Source organism: Pongo abelii, chromosome 11 (genome assembly GCF_028885655.2).
Source record: "Pongo abelii isolate AG06213 chromosome 11, NHGRI_mPonAbe1-v2.0_pri, whole genome shotgun sequence".
NCBI lineage: Eukaryota > Metazoa > Chordata > Mammalia > Primates > Hominidae > Pongo > Pongo abelii.
The window spans coordinates 111,514,453-111,540,630 of NC_071996.2; the positions used below are offsets into that span (position 1 = coordinate 111,514,453).

General features: G+C 41.5%; 1 protein-coding gene and 1 long non-coding RNA gene across 10 annotated transcripts; one reads left to right on the top strand and one right to left on the bottom strand.

The window, feature by feature from the left end:
* Positions 1-983: 983 nt before the first annotated feature.
* C11H2orf80 (chromosome 11 C2orf80 homolog) lies at positions 984-25,736 on the bottom strand. 9 transcript variants are annotated; one of them, XM_054548572.1, is made up of 10 exons: positions 25,440-25,522; positions 23,394-23,529; positions 22,447-22,561; positions 20,475-20,556; positions 18,465-18,547; positions 16,732-16,819; positions 16,258-16,329; positions 7,621-7,708; positions 6,572-6,690; positions 984-1,441 (listed from the first exon to the last, which is right to left on the bottom strand). In XM_054548572.1, the coding sequence occupies exons 3-10, from the start codon at positions 22,485-22,487 to the stop codon at positions 1,433-1,435; spliced, it is 582 nt and encodes a 193-aa protein (XP_054404547.1). In that variant the 5' UTR covers positions 22,488-22,561; positions 23,394-23,529; positions 25,440-25,522; the 3' UTR covers positions 984-1,432.
* On the top strand, positions 16,251-19,793 carry LOC129058109 (uncharacterized). Its single transcript, XR_008522970.1, has 3 exons — positions 16,251-16,356; positions 18,724-18,913; positions 19,526-19,793. It is a non-coding gene; the product is annotated as an uncharacterized LOC129058109 (long non-coding RNA).
* Positions 25,737-26,178: the final 442 nt, after the last annotated feature.

The window sequence follows — 26,178 nt, forward strand, 5'->3', positions numbered from 1 at the left end:
TATATTTTGCCTGGAGATTAAACACTTCTTGAGCTAAAAATGAAAAGATACCCTGAGAGTCTGTGAGAGGCTCAAAGAGCAGAAAAATACACAGGATCTTTTCACTCCCTTCCCCCTGCCACCCTCCTTCTAGCATTGCTTTTGTTTTTTTAAATTAGCGTGATGATTTGCCTGTGTTTTTCCTTTCAATAGTATCACTGTTTCACTGAACTCAAGTGACTGCCTAAGAGCCTTCTCCATTGCTGCCAACCTATTGATTTAGAAGCACTCCTCAGATGTGCAAGGGTGGAGGAAGACTCCAAACCCCAGACTGTCTTTTGTCATTCCACATGTATGTAGGAAGATGAAATCAAACACCTTTGTGCTTTAGACCCACGGAGGGATTCTAAAAGAGTATTTGACCACAGCTAGCAACACATTCACAATGTCATTTGTGAAAATCCTCAGGCAGCATGTAAGGCAAATGCGCAGGTGGTAAAAGGAGAGACAGCAGTAGCTACCGAGAAAAAAATGTTTCCTCATAACTAGCAGAGCTAGGCAAAAGAAAACTGGGTGAAGTCCTATGAAGCTAAACACCTAGCAGTGCATGCAGGGACCACAAGTCGCTGATTCCCTCCTTTGCCTTCCCCTAATTAGCTGCAGGCCTACTGGTAAATCTTACAACCATAATCAAACCCAGTGTGGAAAATGTTGCATTGGTCTCCCAGCCCTGCATGAGAATACACCACCATTTTCAGAAAAAGTCTACAATCTCCATCTGTGTTTTTGTACATGCTGATGCAAACTGTTCTGTAGACAGATGGCACACCAAAACCTTAAGAAATGTATTATGTGTACTGACATTCATGTGATCAAGTTGTTATTACATACATTGATAGGCTATGTGCCTAATCAGCATTTTGGAAAGGTACTAAAAGACCAGAACATTTTCCCTTCTAGTAGTCATTATACTCTACCAAGAGAAAGCCTGTATTCATTTTTCTTTTAATGCTTTATTGAAATGATTTAAATTTTTTTGTCATATGAGAACACAGTAAAGGCAATCAATGACAGATTAATTTTATTTTGGATTAACTCTTTGGAAATCTGCCTCCCACTCCATCACTGTGCAATATTCAATGCCACACATTTGTAAAATGTGCTACAAAGCCAGCTTGCTCTAACACAGAAATACTATATACTCTCTGAATTCTCCAGCAGTCTTCCAGTCACAATGAAGTAGCATAAGATCATAGTTTTTTTAACAAAATATAGCCATGCAATATGCTTCTAAAAGAAGAAAGCTCAACATCAAAAATAACACTTCAGTGCAGTTGTATCAAAAACTAGTTGTAAAGAAAAATGTACTGGCAAGAGCTGTGGTTTTAAGATGATGCTTCTCGTCTGCTCCCAGAGAATCTATTATGAAGTTCCATGGTACAATTCCAATTTTCTAAGTGACCTGCAGAATAAAAGATGATTTTGGTATCAAGCACATCAATTTAACATGGACACTGACATTAGCTTTAAGTCTATAGGAAGTTAAGGTCAAATATCAGATACTAACTTACTGACAAAGATAAATTAGATTAATGTAATTACAAAGGAATTTTCATGGAATTATTCTGATATATTTGGAAATTGAGTTATATTTTCCAACTAAATGCAATGTGTGATCCCATACTGGATCTTATACAGAAGGAAAAAAATGCTTAAAAAGAACATCATTGGGTCAATTAACAAAATTGGTGTATAGAGAGTACATTAAATAAAAGTACCAACAATAGATATTCTGAAGTTGATAACTATTCTGTGTTTATTTAAGAGAATGACTTTGTTCTTAAGAAATACACATAGAGGTACATAGGGTAAAGTGGTAGAGTATGTATAACTTCTAATGGCTCAGAAAAAAATTATATATCTTTGTCTATATAGAGACAAAGACAGAATATAATAAAGCTAACAGAACAAAACATTAACCATTTGTGACTGTATAAAAGGAATATGTGGGTTCTTTGTATATTATTCTTGCAAATTTTCTCTAAGTTTGAAATTATTTTTACATTAAAAAGTTACACTTCTCTTAACCAATCCTACCCAAAGCAAATCAGTTTTTGGCCTTTTAGCAGTTATGTATTATGCTTGTAGGATATTATTTTGAATTTCTGATGTATTGCTTTGGATTTAAATTTAAATTGTCCTCTCTCTATGTCTCATTTCCTTTCACGATAGCATGAATTTCTCATGAGTGGTGATAAACAGAGCGATTATATTATTGCTTGCCACTGTCCTGACACTTTTCTTTTCTTTTTTTTTTTTGAGACGGAGTCTTACTCTGTCACCCAGGCTGGAGTGCAGTGGCGGGATCTTGGCTCACTGCAAGCTCTGCCTCCTGGGTTCACGCCATTCTCCTGCCTCAGCCTCCCAAGTAGCTGGGACTACAGGCGCCACCACGCCTGGCTAATTTTTTCTATTTTTTAGTAGAGACGGGGTTTCACCGTATTAGCCAGGATGGTCTCGATCTCCTGACCTCGTGATCCACCCACCTCGGCTTCCCAAAGTGCTGGGATTACAGGCGTGAGCCACCACGTCCGGCCTGTCCTCACATTTTTCTAAGCCTTTACACGTGTAACTTATTTAGTGCTTGTAACAACCCTATGAGGTAAGTACTATTATGACTTTTTAAAGGGATGAAAAACTAAAGCACAGAGAGATTAGGTAACTCACTCAAGTTATTAAGTGGGTAGCCTGGATTCAAGAAGTATGCTGTATTCTAGCTCTTTAGTATGGTCCTGTTCATTCCAAATTTACTTCCTAGTAATGTGCCCACTACTGACGCTTTCCTAGGACAATGCAATTAAAAAGAAAAATCTTTAAAACTGTTTCCTAGCCAGGCGTAGTGGCTCACGCCTGTAATTCGAGCACTTTGGGAGGCTAAGGTGGGTGGATCACGAGGTCAGGAGTTCGAGACCAGCCTGACTAACGTGGTGAAACCCCATCTTTACTAAAAATACAAAAATTAGCCAGGCGTGGTGGTGCACCCCTGTAATCCCAGCTACTCAGGAGACCGAGACAGGAGAATCGCTTAAACCTGGGAAGTGGAGGTTGCAGTGAGCCGAGATCACACCACTGCACTCCAGCCTGGGCAACAGAGCAAGAGTCTGTCGCAAAAAAACCAAAAAACCAAAAACAAAAAAACAAAAAGACTGTTTCCCAGAACACTGAGGGTTTTGTTTGTTTGTTTTGAGAGAGTCTCGCTCTGCTGCCCAGGCTGGAGTGCACTGGTGCAATCTTGGCTTATTACAACCTCTGCCTCCTGGGTTCAAGCAATTCTCATGCCTCAGTCTCCCTAGTAGCTGGGATTATAGGCGTGCACCACCACACCCAGCTAATTTTTGTATTTTTAGTAGAGATGGTGTTTGCCATGTTGTTCAGGCTGGTCTTGAATGCCTGACCTCAAGTAATCTGCCCGCCTTGGCCTCCCAAAGTGCTGGAATTACAGGCATGAGCCATTGTGTCTGGCCATGATTTTTTTTTTTTTAATAATTTCCTCTTTTCTCTTACTCTATGAAGAAATTTGGTGGCTGGAAATAAATAAAAAATTCTGAATAAGGCATTGTTTTATCCTGAGGTTAAAAAAATTGTTCTTCAGCTAAAAGACATATAATATCTACAAGCCAAAAAGGAAAAACATTAAGCTCAAATATTTTAAATGAAAATCTTCTTCAAATATCAAGCTGTGAAGACATGTTTTTCATCCATTTAATAAAATACTTATTCCTTTAATATAGAAAGAATTCTAACAAACCAGTGAGACATACATATATGTATATTTATATGTATATGTGTAGCAAATATTTAAATATCACAAGAAATATTAACAGTGGTTATTTCTGAAAAGTGGGAAAGGGGTGTGAAGAAGAGGGAGTTCTTTTGCTTTTCGTTTCATATTTTTTGTCTGGCTTGAAAATTTTGCTTATAAGCATGTACACTATTAAAATTTTTAAAACTAGTTTAAAAGATACATTACCCAAGAGTTGGGCCAGGTGTAGTGGCTCAAGCCTGTAATCCCAGCACTTTGGGAGGCCAAGGCGGGCGGATCACAAGGTCAGGAGATCAAGACCACGGTGAAACCCTGTCTCTACTAAAAATACAAAAAATTAGCCGGGTGCGGTGGTGGGCACCTGTAATCCCAGCTACTCGGGAGGCTAGAGGCAGGAGAATGGCATGAACCCGGGAGGCGGAGCTTGCAGTGAGCCAAGATTGCGCCATTGCACTCCAGCCTGGGCGACAGAGTGAGACTCCGTCTCAAAAAAAAAAGAGTTGGAAAAAAATGCCTAAAGTGCACAAATAATAAAGTGTGAAAGAAAAAACACAAATGAGTTTTCTGTCGCTTGATTGTTAAGAAAGGGCCTTTCTGGAAGGGATTCATCTCAGGACCTGGGGCCTTACTAAAACATGGGCATTTGTTCTTTTGACACTCCTGGGCTCGCAAGCATCAATCAGCCTATAGAAAGGTCTGGTCCCCAGAACTGAGCCTTTGATCACTATAGACAGGGCACAGAGATTTGAGAACTGTCACCTAAGGACTATTCGCTTACTACCTACTGCCAACTCGCTAAATAAAAATTGTTACTGAATCTCTGCTGCCTGCAAAGTACTTTATATACTTGTGAGAAATACTAAGGAAATAAAAGATATGCTTCCATCAAGAATCCAACAATCTTCATTGGTTGTGGAAGAAAACATATATGGAACAAAATTATATTTCAAAATAAGATACCAATGAGTAATCTTTAGAGGTAGGTTTTCCTTACATAGGGTCCATTGATGAGGCTTGTGGGGCGTGTCTACAAACTCCTGTTTCAGAGATCTTTTTGTGCGTGTCTGATTAAGTTTAAAGTCTAGATTGTGTCTGTGTGTGTGTGTGTGTGTGTGTGATTTCTGGAGTTGTTATTGTTTTTTCATTGTTTTGTTTTGCTCTCTAAAACTTGCTGCTTCCAAACACGTATAAAAAATGACCTCATTTTTCAAATTCTTCAAAAAATTCTTCAGAAACAAAGATATGGTTCTAGAAAGTCTAATACCTTCGGCCGGGCACAGTGGCTCACGCCTGTAATCCCAGCACTTTGTGGGGCTGAGGCAGGAGTTTGAGACCAGCCTGGACAACATGGTGAAACCCCACCTCTACTGAAAATACAAAAATTAGCCAGGTGTGGTGGTGCATGCCTGTAATCCCAGCTACTCGGGAGGCTGAGGCAGGAGAATCGCTTGAACTCGGGAAGCGGAGGTTGCAGTGAGCTGAGATTGTGCCATTGCACTCGAGTGTGGGTGATGAGCGAGACTCTGTCTAAAAAAAAAAAAAAAAGGAAAAGAAAAAAAAGAAAAGAAAAAAAGAAAATCTAATACCTTCAAATCTTATTATAGCAAATACGTTTGAAGGAAAATTGAATATGCTGATAATTTCCCCAAATAGTGCAGTTGTTCTGTTATCAGAATAACATTTATTAAAACCCTGATATGACCAAAGAATTCAGTCAGTTCCTAAAGCAGTTGCTATGATAAGGTTACATTTCTAATTAATCAGATATAAGGGACAGAGAAGACAGTTTGCCTCTGAAATCTGAATAAATCCTAAGCCTCATGTAGTCCAGTCTATTCAGAGATTCAACTTAAAAATGCATGGTACAACAGCCAAACTAAATAAAAATAAATTTAAATTGTCACTTGTTTCCTGATGCAAACCCAATCATAAGTCAGTATATCAGTTCTCAAAGTTCTCTTCCCCGTTTTCTACCTTCCAGCCTTCCAGCATATCTAACATCTCTCATTCAACAAAACTCTAAAATATCCCAGAATCCCAGACACCCACCCTGTACCACTTTTCTGATTCCCTCTCCGCTCAGCTTTTATTCTATTGATCAGAGAAGTCTCTCTGACTTCTTAAATTTTCTCTTCACTTTGCACATTACAGCTGAGAGCCCAGAGCTGAAAGAACAAAGAGCCCTCCTCCCTTTCTCCTTTCTTTCCAACCCTGTCCATCTCTGACCATTCTCTGAATTCCGCCACAAATAAATCAGGAATCAGATGGACAGGGCAGGAGCAGGGGAGACATTAAGCAGGAAAAAAGAAAATTATTATTACTGAGAGAGGGATCAAGGATAGAAACATTTGGGATACAGATATTAATACAAACTTTCTCCTCAACATGCTTATTTGCATCAACAGAGTAACAGCCAATTAACTTGTGGATAGTATTTTTCAAATGCTGAAAAGATAATAATGGTTAGTATTTATTTGGGGTTTACTTCATGCTAAGCACTGTCTTAACCTTTTAACATGAATAATCTCAGTTAATCATCCCAACAAGCTTAAGAGGTAGGTATCATTATTCTTCCTATTTTGCAGAGGAGGAAACTAAGGCACAGAGAGTTTAAGTAGCTTGCCTGATGTCCCACAGCTGGTAAGCAGTCGGCTGTAGATTCAAACCCAGAGCATCTGACTCCAAAGGCTAGACTTTTAACCATGCTATCAGGAAAGTACTCCCAAAATAGCTGTATCAGTTTGGTCCAATTTACAATTTCACACCTACTTTGTGCTTCGGCTGTGTGTTTGAAAACCTTTGTGATGATTTCCATTCCGTGGCATTTGCTTCCTTTGCAGAGATGCTGGTGGCATTTTTATTTGTTGTTCCCTTTCTTGACTTGACACCTACAGACAGATGCAGTAACCATATCTGTATATAAAACTTTTTAAAAAATGTGTCCATCCACAGTTTTATTTAATTTCATTTCACTAATTAATTATTTTTGAGACAGGGTCTCACTCTGTCACTCAGGCTGGAGTGCAGTGGTTCCATCACGGTTCATTGCAGCCTCCACTTCCTGGGCTCTTAACAATCCTCCCACCTCAGCCTCCTGAGTAGGTGGGACTAGAGGAGGATGCCACCATGGCCAGCTATTTTATTTATTTATTTATTTATTTTATTTATTTATTTTTGAGATGGAGTTTCACTCTTGTTGCCCGGGCTGGAGTGCAGTGGCACAATCTCAGCTCACTGCAACCTCTGCCTCCCAGGTTCAAGCGATTATCTCTCCTCAGCCTCCTGAGTAGCTGGGATTACAGGCGCCCGCCACCATGCCCAGCTAATTTTTGTATTTTTAGTAGAGATGGGGTTTCACCGTGTTGGCCAGGCTGGTCTCAAACTCCTGACCTCGGGTGATCTGCCCACCTCGGCCTCCCAAAGTGCTGGGATTACAGGCATGAGCCACTGTGCCCGGCTTTTTTTTGTAGGGATGAAGTTTCACTAAGTTTCCCTGGCTGGTCTCAAACTTCTGGGCACACAAGAGATCCTTCCAGCCCGGCCTCCCAAAGTGCTGGGATTACCAGTGTGAGCCACCCTGTCCAGCCCACTCACAGTTTTAGATCCTTTGCTTCTGGAGTGCTTTGCTCCCATCACCAAAGCATCTGAGAAATAAGACTTCCTTGATTTCAGTAACTAAGAGCCCCTGGTTCTTTTAAATTCAACCGGACACAGAAATCTAATTCCCATTACAATTTTGACCTTACCTGGTGAGCCTACTTCCTAATTTCCTAGTTTGACTTACATTCCTCTAAGCAGGTGAAAGTAACCAGGCTTACTCTGTTTGCGGGCGTATGCTGCTGCTTTGGGTGCTGTTAACATGGCAAAGGGGTGCAAGGAGAGGCGGAGGGACGAAACTCGGGGAACCTGAAAGGAAAACAGTCCTACTTTTAAAATCTGTCCATCCTCTGTGGCATGAACACCTGCTAGTTACAGCATTTGGCCTGTTTAATCAACTCAGAATTCTTGAGTCCGACGGACAGTACTCACAGTCCATTGATGGGGCGCGTGAAGCATATGAAGGTGAACTTGCACACATGGCCTTTTGTTCCTGTACTTGGTTCCCATTGCCTAGAATGCCCTGTCATGCACAGACGCTCGTCACATAGTTCCCTTTATAGCCATTTCCTCCTTTTCTGCCTAGAGGCACCTACCTCTCTTTTATCATGTAGCTCAAATACCACCCCTTCTGAGAAATGTATCCTGATGTCCTCCCACGCCCACTCTCCCTTGCTGGCCTACCCAATGCAGGATTGTTAGTTCACTCATCTGGCCCAAAGTCTTTAACAGGCACTTTACAGAAGAAGAAATATATCAATAGTTGTCCATTGGTAATCAGGGGAATGCAAATTTAAACCACAGTGAAATACCATAATACACTTAACAGACTGACAAAACTGAAAAAGCCGGTATAGATAACCTGCATTGCTGGTAGAAATAGAATTGGTACAACCATTTTGGAAAGCAATTTAGCTTTATGTAGCGAGTTGAAGATGCTTATACCCATGGCTTAGCAATTTCATTCCTAGGCATATACCATACAGAAACTTTTTTGCTGTACAATGCTTCTTGCTTTTGCAAGAAATAACTTGGCCAGGCGCAGTGGGTCATGCTTGCAATCCCAGCTCTTTGGGAGGCTGAGGTGGGTGAATCATCTGAGGTCGGGAGTTCAAGACCAGCCTGGCCAACATGGCAAAACCCCACCTCTACTAAAAATACAAAAAAATTAAGCTAGTGTGGTGGATGCCTGTAATCCTAGCTACTCGGGAGGCTGAGGCAGGAGAATTGCTTGAACCCAGGAGGCAGAGGTTGCAGTGAGCCGAGATTGTGTCACTGCACTCCAGCCTGGGCAACAAGAGTAAAACTTCATCTCAAAAAAACCAAAACCAAAAACAAAAAAACTCAAGTGCCTGAAATGGAAAAATAGATGACAACATTGTGGTATATTCCTAGAGTGGAATAGTGTATGTAGTGAAAAGAAACTATAGCTATGTTAGTTATGTGCAGCAGTATTAATAAGTTTCTGAAACATAGTGTTGAATGAAAAAAGAAAGCCATTAAATGACACATTTGCTAATATCCTATTTATAAAAACTCAAGGCTGGGAGAGGTGGCTTAAGCCTGTAATCCCAGCACTTTGGGAGGCCAAGGCGGGCAGATCACAAGGTCAGGAGATTGAGACTATCCTGGCTAACATGATGAAATCCTGTCTCTACTAAAAAAATTAGCCTGGCGTGGCGGTGGGCGCCTGTAGTCCTAGCTACTCAGGAGGCTGAGGCAGGAGAATGGCATGAACCCGGGAGGCGGAGCTTGCAGTGAGCCAAGATCCTGCCACTGCACTCCAGCCTGGGTGACAGAGCGAGACTCCATCTCAAAAAAAAAAAAAAAAAAAAATCAAAAAATGTGCAAAATTAAACAATATATAGATTAGAGATGCATATGTGGTAAAACTATAAAGAAGTAAAAGATAGTAATCAACACATAATTCAAACTAGTGGTAACCTAGGGCGAAAGGAAGGGTATGAGACAGGAGACGGTATACAGAGAGCTTTAAAGCTGTTGATACTGTTCCATTTTACACACTTGGATTTGTTTATTTGCTTGGTCTTTGTCCTTTAAATATATATTGGTAAGTGTTCATTTGGACACAATTAATATTGAAAGTGTGTTTTTAATCCCTCGTTTACTATTATTATTATTAATTATTGAGACAGGGTCTCACCCTGTCACCCAGGCTGGAGTACAGTGGCAAGATCTTGGCTCCCGGCAGCCTCCACCTCCCAGGCTCAAATGATCCTCCCATCTCAACCTCCCAAGAAGCAGGGACTGTAGACATACAACACGATGCCTGGCGAATTTTTGTATTTTTTGGTAGAGACAGGTTTTTGCCACGTTTCCTAGGTTGGTCTCGAATTCCTGGGCTCAAGTGATTCTCCTGCCTCAGCCTCTTAAAGGGCTGGGATTACAGGTACTGCGCCCGGCCAATTCCTCATGATTAAGATCTATCAATATTGAACTTTTGTTTAAAACATAGGTCCCTCCCCTTATCATGAAAACATTTTAAAATTTCTGCACAATTCAGTCTGAGTCAGCATCCTCCAAAAAGAGAAGACGCTTGGCAAATTACTGGAGTAAGTGTGAGAGGGTGGAAGCCAGGCCTATCACGAAGGGACCAGGTTGCTATCAGGAGGAAGGAGGCTGGTCATCCCGAGTGGGGGTGAACTTGGAAATAACAGCACTAATATGGAAGGTCCCCTGGTGCCACCATCGTGTGCTCGATACGTGCGGTCTCACTGAGTCCTCAGAGTGATCAGGTGTGTTTGGGTAAGTGTAATCATGCCTGTTTAGACATACCTATTTACATATGCGGAAATTGGGAATCAGAGAGAAATAACTTATCCGAAGACACACAGCTAGCAAGTGACAAAGTTGGGACTGGACACCAGTCTGTTTGCCTGTGACATGCACTGGACTTGGATGTCAGTTAGGATGGACTCGAATGATAGCCAGTCAGACGCCGGGGTCCGGCTGCATGAAGAAAGAAGGAAAGCAGAGGTTCTAGTGCTGTCTGACCACCTGCCTTTGTCTGTTTCCTCTCTCTGATGTGCTCATTTCCACTCTCTCTGTCTCCCTCTTTCTCCACCAAATGGAACTGAAGAATATTTTTATTTTTGTTCGATTTGTTGAAGGAAGATTTATGTTCTCTTTTCTTCAGGTTAAAATCGAATAAGACACCGTCGGGCGCGGTAGCTTAGCCTGCAATCCCAGCTCTTTTGGAGGCCGAGGGGGGTGGGTGGATTAGTTGAGGTCAGGAGTTCAAAATCAGCCCTGCCAACGTGGCAAAACCCGTCTCTATTAAAAATTCAAAAAAATTAGCCGTGCGCAGTGGTGCGCACCTGTAATTCCAGCTACTCGGGAGACTGAGGCGAGAGAATCACTTGAACCCGGGGGGCGGAGGTTGCAGTGAGCCAAGATCGCACCACTGCACTCCAGCCTGTGTGACAGTGAGACTCTGTCTTAAAAAAAAAAAAAAATGAGTAAGACATTTTATATTTATCCGGGGCTAGTTGTCAATAACTCTCACGTGCGTAAGGTCTTTAGTTGAATTTTTTCTATGAGTCCAGAATCCTCAGCAGAAAAAAGCTCCCTATCAGCAAAAAGCAGTTCCCTCTCAGGAGGTAGAACCTGAGGCTAACAGAATTGGTGAGCAATCCCGCGCCTATGACGCCTTTCTACCATCAGGTGGCAGCACATAGTCCCGGAGAAAGCCATCCAGCCTAGCACAGCACCCATATTGTGTCATGCGGCCAACTCCAGTTGCAGGAAATTCTGCATAATCTGATTAGTATTCAACAGAGTTTTAAGCTTTTGCTTGGGAAGGATTTTAGCTGTTGCTTAGGAGACATTTTATCGGAAGGAATCATTCAGATATATGTAGCAATTAAAGAAGAATCTCTGGCAATATCTTTTTTTTAAAAAAACTCTTTCTAGTTAAAACCATTTTTTGAAATTATGTTAAATTCCAAAAGACTCTTTTAAAATAGCTTTAGCGTTCAGTCTTTGAAGTGCTATATTTCTATCGAGAGGTCCTGCTAATTCCTAATTCAAGATGTGGCAAAAGTCCCTGTGTGCAGCTGATGTGTAGCTCCAAGAGTAAGGCCTGAACTGGCGTTCTGGAGGCGGGGAGCTTGTGAGGCTCACGGGGCAGATCCTCAGGCTCTTAGGCTTTTGTATTGGTAACTCAAATTACGCCCTCTGTGATCACTGGTTGTCCAAAAGAGGCAGTTTACATTGTGTTAATAATACACGTGGATGCTTGATTAGCTATTTAATTTTTGAATATTTAGAGCAGTGGTTCTCAATCTCATATGATTTTGCCTCCCTGGGGACATTTGGCAAAGTCTAGAGACTTTTTTTTTTTTTTGAGACGGAGTCTCCCTCTGTTGCCCAAGCTGGAGTGCAGTGGCACTATCTCCACTCACTGCAACCTCTGCCCCCTGGGTTCAAGCAATTCTCCTGCCTCAGCCTCTTGAGTAGCTGGGATTACAGGAGACCACCACCACACCCAGCTAATTTTTGTATTTTTAGTAGAGACGGGGTTTCACCATGTTGGCCAGGCTGGTCTCGAACTCCTGACCTCAAGTGGTCCGTCCGCCTCGGCCTCCCAAAGTGCTGGGATTACACACGTGAGCCATGGCACCCGGCCGACATTTTTGTCACAACTGGCGAGAAGCTCCTTGCATCTAATGGGCAGAGGCCAAGGATGCTGTGAAACATCCCACAATGCACAGGACAGCCCCAGACCTCCATTCCCTGAGTACCAGAACTTTAATTAAAGCTATTATTTGGAGGTTACCATGGGCCAAACACTAAGGGCTTCATTGATTCTAACTTACTTCATTCCCACGACAACCCCATCTTTGCGTCCTTGTTTTTACAAATGAAATTGAGAATTATAGAGGTTAGAACGTTTGCCCAGGATTATTCTGCTTGTAACTGTGGAGCTGGGATTCAAACCCAGGAGGCCAGGCTTTGGAATCCTAGTGCTTAACATTACACAACCTGCCTCTCAGATAATATATCTATATATATACTATATATACACATGTATACATATGTGTATATATATACATATCTGTGTATACATATATTATCTATATACATATATGTATACACATGTATATAGCATATGTATGTGTACTATATCTGTATATATGTGTATACATATACATTTCTGTATACATGTATCTGTATATATGTATACATATGTATACAGATATGTATACATATATTGTAGTGTAGTAATCAATGGCTCGATTTTATATATATACACACATATATATTATATATAGTGTGTGTGTATGTATGTGTTATATAATATACATTATATTATATATTATAATATATATAATCAAGCCATCATTCACATCACATAGCAATAAACAAAATACAAGTGGCCAGACGTGGTGGCTCACGCCTGTAATCCCAGCACTTTGGGAGGCTGAGGTGGGTGGATCACCTGAGATAGGAGTTCGAGAACAGCTTGACCAACATGGCGAAACCCCATCTCTACTAAAAATACAAAATTAGCCAGGCGTGGTAACACATGCCTGTAATTCCAGCTACTCAGGAGGCTGAGGCAGGAGAATCACTTGAACCCGGGAGGCGTAGGTTGCAGTGAGCCGAGATTGCACCACTGCACTCCAGCCTGGGCAACAATAGGGAAACTCCGTCTCAAGAAAAAAACAAACAAACAAAAACTAAAACACAAAACAAATACAAGCCTTTAAAGAAAAGTCAGCCTCTGTGATAATATTATCTCTTTCTGTTTAGAGCTGGTTATTGTCACTGATTGTGAGAATGGGGACTATGTGTCACTGAACAGAGAAGGTGCTGAACAAAGGCTCTTTAATGAATAAATGAGTGATCAGATGGATAGGTAGAGATTGGTTGGTCCACTTCTACATGGCCTGTCTTCCCCTTCTAGCACCTTTATTTATTTATTTATTTTATTTTTATTTTTTTTGAGACAGAGTTTTGCTCTGTTGCTCAGGCTGGAGTGCAGTGGCACAATCTGGGCTCACTGCAACCTCTGCCTCCCAGGATCTCCTGCCTCAGCCTCCCAAGTAGCTGAGATTACAGGCATGCACCACCACGCCCCGCTAATTTTTTGTGTTTTTAGTAGAGATAGGATTTCACCATGTTGGCCAGGCTGGTCTCAAACTCCTGACCTCAGGTGATCCACCCATCTCTGCCTCCTAAAGTGCTGGGATTACAGGCATGAGCTACCACACCTGGCCTTTTAGCAACTTTAAATGAACCTGATTTATCTGAGCTACTCAGACACCCATGTTTGCAAACCTTCTTGACTGATAACCCAGCCAAGCCTGGAGGGGTCCACAGTGCCATCCTCTCCAGGATGTGTTTTTCCATATTAGTTTTTTCGCCATGTGAGTTGGGACTAACTAGTCAGATGTGCTGATGCCTTTCTAGACCTCTCCCAGGTACCAGAAAATGACAGGGAGAAAACAGTGACTGAAGCAGAAGGGTTTGGGGCTCAGGCTTGTATGTATATGTGCTGAGGGGTAGGAGAAAGGGCAGCCTAGAAGGGAGAAAGCTGCAGAAAAAGACAAGCAGGAATAAAGCAGTATGATTTGCTTGGCTATCCAAGGAACACAGAGAGCTGAGCTTTCTTTGAAAACCAAGAACAGCTTGATCTCTGAGGAGCATCAGGCCTGGGGTGGCTTATATCTCAAACAAGGTAAGCTCCAATATAGGATATAAGATCTATAAGAAAAGTAATCTTGGCTGGGTGTGGTGGTGCATGCCTGTAATCCCAGCATTAGGGGAGGTCAAGGCGGGAGGATCGCTTGAGCCCAGGAGTTCAAGACCAGCCTGTGGAACATAGGAAGACCCCCATCCCCCCAATTTTTTTTTTTTAATTGTTTTTTGAGATGGAGTTTCTGCTTTTGTTGCCCAGGCTGGAGTGCAGTGGCATGATCTCAGCTCACTGTAACCTCCGTCTTCTGGGTTCAAGAGATTCTCCTGCCTCAGCCTCCCTGGTAGTTGGGATTACAGGCGACCACCACCACACCCGGCGAATTTTTTGTATTTTTATTAGAGCTGGGGTTTCACCATGTTGGCCAGGCTAGTCTCAAACTCCTGACCTCAGGTGATCCACCCACCTTGGCCTCCCAAAGTGCTGGGATTACAGGCATGAACCACTGTACCTGGCCTACAAAAAAGTTTTTAAAAAGTTATCTTGTCTGACTTGCTCACCACTGTATCCCCTGCACCTATAATTATACTGAATGAACAGATGAATGAATGAATGAGTGAATGAATGAAGTGAGTTGAAACTAGAGGGATCAGAGAGAAAGTTCTGATTTTCACAATGATCAAGGGCATTTGAGTTTCAGGACTACAGTCAGGTTACATATGGATTAAGGTGATAGGAAAGTTGGTTTCGATGTAAACACTTGACTCCTAAGGTGGACCTGGTGGGCTCTTGAACTCTACATGACCCCACTGCTTGCACAATGATCTGCAGTAAAGGAACAAGGGAGGCAGGCTGTGGCCACAGCCCTGCCCCTGCGCGGCCCTCCCTTCTGAATCCAGGTGGGGGCAGGGAAAGCCACAGTGTGAGCAGAAGACCTGGGTGTGAGGGCGCTGGTTCCCCCTTCCCCCCTCCCACTGCATGGCACTCGCCACCTCACCTTCCCTTTCCTCTTTCCTCTTCCCTCTTCTGGAGGTATCCAAAGGTGAAGGGATCAGTAGTTCACCTCTAAATAGCAGTTCATATTTAAATGTTTACTTAGTGTTCATACATTTACACGTGGCAAAAATGGAAGTGGTCTTAAAAATTATTCAGAACACCCATTTATTTATTTTTTTAAAGATCAGTCACATGGAGGCCCAAAGGGGGAAAGGGATGCATCTAGGGTTTCATGGTAGTGGAGTCAGAACTCAAACCCAGGTCTCTGAACTGCCAGGTCATTGCTGCTTCTACTGTTAATGATTTCAAAGTAGTTTCATGGGAGGAGCTGAGAGTGGAGCTCACACCTGTAGTCCAGCTACTTAGGAAGCTGAGGCCAGGATTTCGAGGATTACTGGGTCCCAGAAATTTGAGACCAATAGTGAGACCCGTCTTTTAAAACAGTAGTGTTGTGGGAAAGGAAGATGTATCAGCAGTAAACTAGGGAATTTGTCATGAGAATGAGCCTTGTGGATCTTGTCCTAGTTCTAGAAGATATAGTACATCATAGAAGGGAACAGTGTGGACCTACCAGATCTACATTACAAAAAGTGTAAGTGAGAAATTACATTTATTAGAAACAGAGCAGAGGTCGGCATGGTGGCTCCACCTGTACTCCAGTACTTTAGGAGGCCAAGGCAAGCAGATCACTTGAGGCCAAGAGTTTGAGACCAGCCTGGTCAACATGGCAAAACCCCATCTCTACCAAAAAATACAAAAATTAGCCGGGTGTGGTGGTGCATGCCTGTAGTCCCAGCTACTTGGGAGGCTGACGCACAAGAATTCCTTGAACCCAGGAGGCAGAGGTGCAGTGAGCCAAGATCGCACCACTACACTCCAGCCAGGGTGACAGAGTGAGACTCTGTCTCAAAAAAACCGAAACCACAACAGAGTAAAGTTTGGTCCCCAAGCCTGGTACTCACTGCTGCCCCTTCTCAGCCGTACACAAGATACATTTGTTATTACTGCATGGTCTTATATATATGAAAGGCATTTCACAAACATGTTATTCAAGTAAGAAATGGTTATGTCTGGTTTTGTACATTTTGATGTAAAACTGTTATTTCATAATTGATGTCTGAAAATACAACATTATACATTTATACACTAAATAAATTCTCTCTAAAAATCCCTTCTATTGACAATCCCAGGTCACCCTTACCTTGATGGTACCAGAATCGGCAGAAGAATCAGCCCCATAAATTTTAAAGACTTCCTCAATCGGGATACTGTTCTGTTAAACAACAACAGCAATAACAAAGTATGATCATACCATGGCTTTTCTTTTATTACAAAACAAAGCTAATATAGCTCCAGTATGTCTAAAACTGTGCTTGGGTATCGTAAGTACTAAATACAGTAAATAACTTCTGATCAATGGATAAATCAGTTTTCCAGATACCAATTAGTTATGCCTCTCATTCTTTTCTTTTTTCTTTGCCTCTTAAATAAATGTTTTCACATACAGTGTAGAAGTTAGTCTTTTTATTACTTTAAAAAATGAAACATTTACTACTAGTAACTCCTAAACATTTAGAAAGCATTGGTTGAAAAATAATGTAAATATTCATTACTGTAAAAATGCTCAGAATAGATATGAAATATTCATATAGGCAGATAGTATTCTTTTCCTTACCATTAAGATTCCAGCATAAGATGATAAAATCATAGCTTCTCGTTCTCTACGATTTGGATATATGGGTCTGCCATGGAATGGCATTTTCCTAATGGGGAATAGGAAATACAAGTGGAGGATTTATTCTTGTTCTTTCTGATGCCTGCTAAGGTTGTGATGATAATCGATAAGTAATCTGCAATGGCTGTGTGCTATCTGCTTATTTATATTAAGAAAATTGATGTGATTGTTCCTGCATCGGTGAAACCCACACTTTGAATTTTTAATCTTCCAATAATGATGAGGAATTTGGCCTCATCTATCCATGTTTTCACAGCAATCAAAGATTGGCAGACTGGCCACTGTGGTGGATGTTTATGGTTTTGCAAACCATTATCCTTTCCCCTTCTTGTGACAATTTGCTTTGGGGGAACTACCTAACCCCACTGTAAGCCTATATGCTTCCAGGGAAGCTGACTACACCCCTAGATTCCAAAGATGAAAAACACACTGTGGACTGAGCTGTCAGTGTATTCCACCTCCCCTGCGCTGCCACTGTCCAACCCTAGACAAGCCAGGTAACAGCCACTGAGACACAATTATGTGATTAAAAAAAATATATCCACCCTTCTCCGATAATGAAATAGGTTGAAACTAGGAATGGTGTTCACCCTGAGAAAATGGAATCAAGAGGTAGATCCAGATGACATTGTTTGAGTTTTGAATTAAGCCATGTCTAACACAGTCCTACCCATGGCCTTTTCAGATACAAGGGCAATAAAATCTACTCCCCACCTTTTTTTGCTTAAGGCTGTTCAAATTGGATTTTCTGCTCATTACAGCTAAACCCTAACTGTTACAACTCTCTAGGTTCAGGTGTGTAGTCCAGAGCCATTGAGTAGAAAAAATAATAATAATGGGCCTCCAGAATAAGCTATTTGATCCAGTCCTCATTATTCTTGTGTTCTTACCAATGGAGTGAGTCTGTCTGAACACTCCCTATACATGACAGAAAATGCCGGTAATCCCAGAAAGAAAATTATTCTGCGCTTCAAACAGCTCAGCTCAGATATATGTCTGCCTAAATGCTTAAGAATTTGTTTGGTAGTCCTTAGGAAAAGGTTACAGCCTTTACCCATAGAACTGACTATTTTAAATCACGGCATGTACACAGTAAAGCAGTCATGTTTCTAAGACAGAGCATTCTTTATTTTTGAGATGGAGTCTCACTCTGTTGCCCAGGCTGGAGTGCAGTGGCACAATCTTGGCTCACTGCAACCTCCACCTCCCGGGTTCAAGTGATTCTCCTCTCCTGCCTCAGCCTCCTGAGTACAGGTGTGTGCCACCACGCTGGGCAAATTTTTGTATTTTTAATAGAGGCGAGGTTTTACCATATTGTCCAGGCTGGTCTTGAACTCCTGGCCTCAAGTAACCAGTCTGCCTCGGCCTCCCACAGTGCTGGGATTACGAGTGTGAGCCACCGCGCCCGGCCCCTTAAGACACAACGTTCTGTGTGAGAAAGTCTTTTATCTCACAGAAGTCAATTAGTAGAGATGCAAAACATGGAAACATGTAACTTCTTCAAGTTGGCAACTGTTCAGGTTCCTCAGGTGTCTCATTGAAGAGGGATATTCACCCAGTAGTGTTTTCAAATCAGAGTGCCTCATGATGGAAGATGTTAGGGCTGGAACTTCCTCTATCGTTAATCATAGGCACAAATTAAAGAGGAAAGCAACAAACCTATTTCAACTTACAGTTCCTCCCACTCCAGCCAAGTTAAGTCTTCTGAGGGATCCAGCCATTGCAAAGCAACACTGATGGCCAAGTCATAGTGTGCCTGGGAGCAGGAAGCACAGAGAGCAAAGAAACAGGCTTAGACATTGGCCAAAGTACTCCCTGGACCCAATGACAATGGCACTGCTAAGCCTGTTCTAGTCTGTCATGTCCAAAATGGGAAGGATCATTAGCTTTAATAACCTGATGCTCAGCCAGATTTTTTTTTTTTTTTCTCAGACCTCACAGGGATGAATCAGCCAGAAATATTTTGGGATCTTCAGAAGTTAAATTTATTTCCCACTAGAGCAGTTATCTGATTTCTGTGATTTGGAAAAGAAAGGAGAGAGCAGTGAAGAATAATAAACTTGGAATCAGAAAATCTGGGCCCAAATCTAGGTATTGCCAACAACTCACGGAATATCCTTAGGTGAGTAACTGATGCTTTCTGAGCCTCAGTTTCCCTGAATTTTAAAATAGTAAAAGGTAAGGGTGGGGGAATAGGGCTGCAGGGAACAATTTCTGATTCTGTGAGTAGAATGTCAGAAATGTGCTTCCAGGAGTACAGGGGCAGTGTGGTGGGAATTTGGAGGGATGGGCCGTTTTGTGTCTACCTGGGGAGATAGTAGAATCCTAAGAAGCTTCAGAGAGGGAAGCTTCATTGGAGCTAGAGCTTGTGGGATGAGAATGTCTACAGATGGGGAAGGAAATCACAGGTAGAGGAACTAGCATGAGGCAAGGACAGGGCAGGCGGGGAGGGGGTAGACCTGAGTAAGTGACTTGCCGAGAGTTTCACACGCACACACAGTAAAAAGCTGAGAACTAATGCGGAGGCTCATTTTTATCATAGTGACCACCTTTTCCTAGATAATTCCTAAGAGTTCTTGTTCAGTAAGCATATTTACCATTTGTCTATATCAAAGTATTCCTTTTCTCCTTTCAGTCCCCACACACAGAAAAGGGAAGATTGGTTTTGTTTTTAATTATTGTAGAGGCGTTCTGAAGTTTTAACATTTTTAAACAGTGGAGTTATTTCTTCCAGGGACTGAACCAAACTGAACAGTGAACCTAAATGAATAAATAAACAGGAAGAATGGGACCATGACCAATTGTTGCAACCTGATCCAAAGTTTGATGCCTTGGCATCACTTGTTTGCTCATTTGAAATGCAAATTCCTAGGCCCGCTGTGGGTGGGGGGGCCCGCCCCCGCCCCCGCCCCCGCCCCCGCCCATCCCGCTTCACCTCCTGAATCAAAACAGTCTTGTAATACGACCTCATTAAAGTTTGAGAAGCACTGCTCTAATCTACTTAATTTCTCTGTTTAATATGTGTACAGAGAGAATAAGGCTTAACTATTTCCTTAGCTCCAGGGTAGTTTTGAAAGCCAGTGAGCCTGGCTCTACTTTAGTCAGAGAAGAAGAGGAGAGGGGAGTGGAGAGAGAGAGTCTTTTTTATTAGTGCAAGGATAGCAAATGGGCAGTGAAAAAACTGAGGGTTTGCTAATTTCTTTTGAGTTAGATCTTTATATGGTTTCTTCCTTAATTTCTGTGATACGAACTTTCAGATCCTGAGTCTGGGCTTCAAAATAAATAACACCAAGGATTTTTAGGGTTACTTAATTTATTTGGTTTTCTCCCACTAATGCAAATGGTAAAGAAATTATTTTGAGGACTTCATGATAGCTAATTTTGTCAAACTCTTAACTCCATGGATGTAACATTTTGCCTTGCATTAATTTTGCTTTTTAATCTTCTTTCCTAATAGCAAATAACTCTCATGATTTTTATTTTCTCATTCTCTTTTTGCTTTCTGGTTAGTGGGTTGAAATGACCATATGAACAATCTCAGGGTGAGGGGAAGATGAGGAAGAGGACATTTGGGGGATGGGTGTCAATATTAGCCTTGTTTGTTGTATAAATTAGATCCTTTTTCTGTCTCTTTAATACACATATAACACAAATATGACTCGCATCAGCGTGCCTTTCTTTACCATATCATCTAGAAAGGTGAGTTGCCTTCTTCCTTTTGGGTCAAATTCATTTTCCCGAAGTCTGATGCCAATATAATCTCCCCTTAAAAGCAAGAGAGCAGCATTGAACCATTGGAGTGACACGGGCTCAGTCTGCAGAAAAAGGCTTTTTTTTCCCCATCCCTCCCTCCCCCACCAAAATACAAGAGAATTTGCTGATGCTCTGGTAGCTGAGTTAATATTCAGTTTTGGTTTACATGATAATTCTACAATGCTGCAGTTTAAAATGTCTAACCATAATTAACTGAAATAACATTTATCTAAAAATTAAACTCAATTGGAACATATTTACAGGAAAGCAAGGAATATGCCAGATACCCACACATAGAAATGGTTTTACAAGACCAAAAGGATTGAGACACACTATTTAAAATAATCATTTGCTTCCCGTGTTAAATTCAAGCAGCATGTCCAAAGTTGATAAATTCCAGATATATAAAATTCTGTAGGTAAGTATTCTTTTGCCATAAGGCTTTTTCTCTTTAGAATGGAAATACCCTTAGGAGGAGGAATGCATAAAAACTTATTAGTGATTCCACTTTAAGTTATCCTTAGTGGATCCTTTCCTAACAGTGACTTTTAATAAAAGAAGGTAAAATAAGCACCATGAGGAGAGAAGAGAGAAAGGTGCTACCCTGGGAATGTGAGAGAGAAAAAATAGGTGCAGGAAAAGAAGGACTATGGCATCTCCCAGGTTGATTTCGGCACATCTCACAATTTTATGTAAGGTGGTGAATAAGTTTATTTCTGACTTCTAAAAGCTTTTCTTCTGAGTCATTAAGCTTAACTAGATTGATAAAAATTCTTAAATTTCTGCCGAAATTTCAGGATACTTTAAAGTAGCCTAAATGTATTCTTTGGATATAAACTTGTATTTATATCACTTTTGAAATTCCAATTCTTTGGATGAGATATGTGGAAGAGTTGGCATTCCTGATCATGGTTTGTTCTTTACTATTCTATTGGCCTCTAACATAACACAAATATGACTCGCATCAGCGTGGCTTTCTTTACCATACCATCTAGAAAGGTAAGTTCCCTTCTTCCTTTTGGGTCAAATTCATTTTCCTGAAGTCTGATGCCAATATAATATCTGCTTAAAAGCAAGAGATGAATATGAATTCACATATATGTGTACACGTGTACTATATATGAATTCACATATATGTGTATACATGTATATATATACATATATGTATATTCATAGTTTCTTCTAGTAAGGGCTTGTTAAAATAAAATTATCTTAGAAGGCCAAGAAAAGATATTTGATGGGGATGGTCATAAGCTCTTTGATGAAAAGGCTATTACTGTTGTCTATAACACATATGAGATAGAACACAATCTTTCTTTTTTCTTTTTATATGGTTTGTGATCTTTCACCAACATTTGTTAAGTACAAGTCAAAGAAACACTACCATGGGAGGAAAACATTTCTTTCAAAGGAAACTTGATGTTTTCTGTGTTCGTTTTAGAAATGTTCAGATGTCAATAAAAAGGAGATGAATTTCTTAGTTGATAAGGCTGACAATAAAAGAGGCAGAGCAGAGGCTGCAATTTAGATTCTAGGCCCTTTCAGGAATCTCTCCTATACCTTTTACCAGCAGGGCCAACCCCTTTCAACGGTATATCTTGCCTACACAGGCTGACTGGGACATAGGCTCAGCTCTCAGGCTCTAGAATGTGGATGCCTCGGATGTGCAGGCTGCCGGCAGAAACATCCTCCCAAGTGTTTCAGCATCCTGCCTCGCACCACATGTGAGGCCTCCCTGGCAGGAAACCGAGAGAGGCCAGATCATCCTCTGGTTTTCTCCTACCATGCAGAAATAGATTCTTCCTTAGATTTTTACCCGCTGCTAATACCCAAGCCATCTATGACATGAAATCCACCGAATGCCAAGTGTCATAAAAGAAAGTTATTCTCAGTCATACTTACAAGAGCTTTTTCATTTCCTTCTTTATGAGCCTTCTTTCCATGTTAAAGGCTTAGCCAGCTGAGCAGTTATCCTTAGCTAGCACTACACTTGACCCAGCTTCTCTGAGCCTAGAGGCTACAGCAGCAAATCAGAGAGAATTTCAGTTAGGGATGCTATCACTCCAAATACCAGTCATGGAGTCCTAGGCTCTGGAAGGGATCCGAGGGAGCACCTCATTCAGGCCTCTTACTCAGCCGGTTCAGGGTCAAAAAGCTGCCTGGAGGCTCAGGCACTGTACTTTTGTGTTTATTTGACACCTTTTATTCCTTCCAAATTTTTCCAACACTTATTTACTTAATTTACTCTTCCTTGCAATAACCTAGCAAGTAAAACCAAAATGGTTTGTGTAATAACTGATGAGACTATTCGGGCAGAACCATCCAAACTAGATGGATGTGATCCATCTAGATCTGAATGTGTTTGGGTTTTTCTGTGAGCATTCAATTTCCAGTGAGTTCACCCTGGCTCAGTGGCTCATAATGGAGTTTTCCATAGAATCCATCTCTCCTATTGCCAGGAGATCCTTGAAAGAAAATATGGTTATGGGAAATATGTCTTCAATTCCCACCCCCACATTGAACCAGAAATTGAAGATCAGGTGATGGGGTCAAAAGGAGTCTGAAGTCACCAAAAAGGAGTCTATAGAAAATCATCACTGTTGAATGGGGTACTCAGGGAGAGGTATAAATAGGGTATCAACTCTATCTGTGATGTTTCATTTATTTTTAAATTTATTTTATGGTTGGGCCACTATAATCAAATAGTTGTTCAAACATTATCCCGGATGTTTCTGGGTTTTTTTTAATGAGATTATCATTTAAATCAGTGGACTTTGAAAGCAGATTGCCCTCTATCTGAGTGAGCCTTGTCCAATCAGTCGAAAGCCTTGATAGAACAAAAGACTGACCTCCTCCATGCAAGAAGGAATCTGCCAGTAGGCAGCCTTTGGATTCAAACTGCAACTCTTCCCTGAGTCTGCGGGCAGCTGGCCTCCTCTATCAGATTTTGGACTGGCCAAGACTCCACAACCATGTGAGCCAATTCTGTAAAATCAAAATATTTTAGTGAAAGAGATGGTTAAGCCTATACTGCACTCTGTGTGTGTGTGTGTATGTGTGTATCCACACACATCCTGTCAGTTCAATTTCTCTGAGGAACCCTAATACTCAAATATAACAAAATGTTAATAGTTGTTGACTCTGGAATTCTAAGTCCATGGATGTTCATTATACTACCCTTTGTACTTTTAAAATTGTACGTATATTTAAATCACTACTCTAAAGATGATTGGAAAATAAACTTTAGAAATTTTTTTTGAAAATGGTACCATATAAACACTAAGCTTCACTTGATTCAGCTCTACTAACAGTAAGCAGAGAGCCAACAGGATGGCGCTGATCTAAATGAATTCTTCCCTAGGCCACCTTCATTATTGTGGATAATTTTTTTTTTTTTTTTGAGACAGAGTCTCGCTCTGTCGCCAGGCTGGAGTGCAGTGGCACAATTTCAGTTCACTGCAACCTCTGCCTCCTGGGTTCAAGCGATTTTCCTGCCTCAGCCTCCCAAGTAGCTGGCATTACAGTGCACGCCACCACACCCAACTAATTGTTTTGTATTTTTAGTAGAGACAGGGTGGTGTCACCATATTGGCCAGGATGGTCTCCATCTCTTGACCTTGTGATCCACCCACCTCAGCCTCCCAAAGTGCTGGGATTACAGGCGTGAGCCACCGCGCCCGGCCATTTTGGATCATTCTTGCTGCTGCTACATCTGCTTTAGTTTTTGGGGAGTGGACGGGATGTGGATAAGATGAAAGTGGGGAAGAAAGTAAGAGCATTTCACAGGAAATTGATTAAGTATGAAGACAATAATATTGCTCCCTACAGAGTCAATGGGGAGAGGATGCAGCAAGCCATAGAGGTGGCCCTATTGCCTAGAGAAGAAAGAGCACTGGACCCAGGAAAGCCACACTCGTTGATGTGGCTGTGCGTCTTCTGCTTCCCAGCCTCAGGTGTTACCCAAAAAAGATGGGCCTGGTTAACATTGCCAAGAGCACTTGTTACCCTAACATTCTGTAACTCTATAAAGTCTGGCATGCATTAAAATTCTTCTGATTCAATAATTTGGAAAAACATTTGTTGCTAGACTATTTGGCCTATCTCGATTCCGTGGCAGGTAGTAAGGCACACTTAGCATGTGCTTTAATCCATTCTTGTCTTGCAATTCTGAGAAAGCCCTTTGAGTTTCAGATTTACAAGTTATAATATTTGCATTGCTTGGTTGTTATGACAGCTTCGTCTTAGATCATCCCTCATCCTCCCCATCCCCTGCCCCCACCACCGCCATTCAATGTAGTATAATATGCAAAGGTTTCAGTCTTTAAAATATGAGTATGTCCCACTCCCAAACCACTAAACTGTAGGTCAGAAGACCTTGTGAGGCCACCAACTAGCTGTGCACCTTGAATAGATTAATTTGTCTCTCTACGTTTTTTCATTTTTTCCTCTGTAAAACAAGCGTTGAATGATTGGAGAGGTTCCGTACAGCTGTAGAAGTCAGTGATTTATATGCATTTAGTAGCTACGCCTGGTCTAAAGAAGGCCATTTGCACAGACTCTAATTCGGCTAGATTTGAATTCTGCCAGTTATCTCTCTTCTCTGTCTATAGAGATCTAAAGAAAACAAGACCGCTGTGTGTTTTGTGTGTGGCTGCAAGCACACACAAAAGAGATACTGGAAAGATGTCAGCTGTCTCAGGCTTTAGCTGTTTCATAGAAACAATTCCCTAGAAGTCAAAGCCCCCAAATTCTACAGGAATGTCATTTCCTGGAGAATATCTGCACATTCCATGCAGGTTCCCTGCTTCACACCTGCAATCGTGGCGCAGGCCTCTTGGGCTGTTCTATTAAGTGCCTGTTTTTAACAAATTCCCCTTTGAGAATCGCTCACCAACCTGAGACCGATTCCAGTGCTTTTGTTCTTTCTCTGCTTCTGGAGGCATGCTGGAGCATCCGCGCGTCTCAGACTGGTGCTCACAGACATCAGGAACACATGCTTTTTCCTGGTTGCTAGGAAACAGTGAATGAATTAAAATCATTTGTTTTAAAAATACACTCCCCCACGCCCACCCCCATTAAGGGTTGAGGGAGGGCGGAAAGTCATATATTTGGGACAGGATTGTGATCCTGGCCTGAAGTTCATGTGTCTTTTTACCTGAGTAAGCTTATGTTTCCTATCTAAATGATTAATTGAAAAACCAAGAGGATGGGAGGAGTTTACCTCCCCCAGAGTTTTTTTATAGCATTTGGTTGCAGACATAGGAATCAATTGACTAAGCAAGGATTGCTGGGGAAGGTAGTGAAACTCTGTCTCCTACATACTTAGGGTGCCCCAAAGTACCCAATGACCCAAAGATCATTCTCCTCAATGAATGTCAACACAAAACAGTGGCAATCCTGAAGAAACATCACCTGGGTTCAAGCTATCACCATCTTTCTAATTATAGATGAGATCCCTGCCCACACACCTGCCTCCTAGTCTTAAACACTTGCTCCCTTGCTTAAAGCTTGCTAATGGTTTCTGTCTATGTCTCCTCTATACCACTAGACTGGGGGCAGAGTTTGTTCTTCTGTCCGATCTACGGCTGGGTGTCTGTTGTTGATACCTCTTAATCTTTATTTCCACTCCTTTCC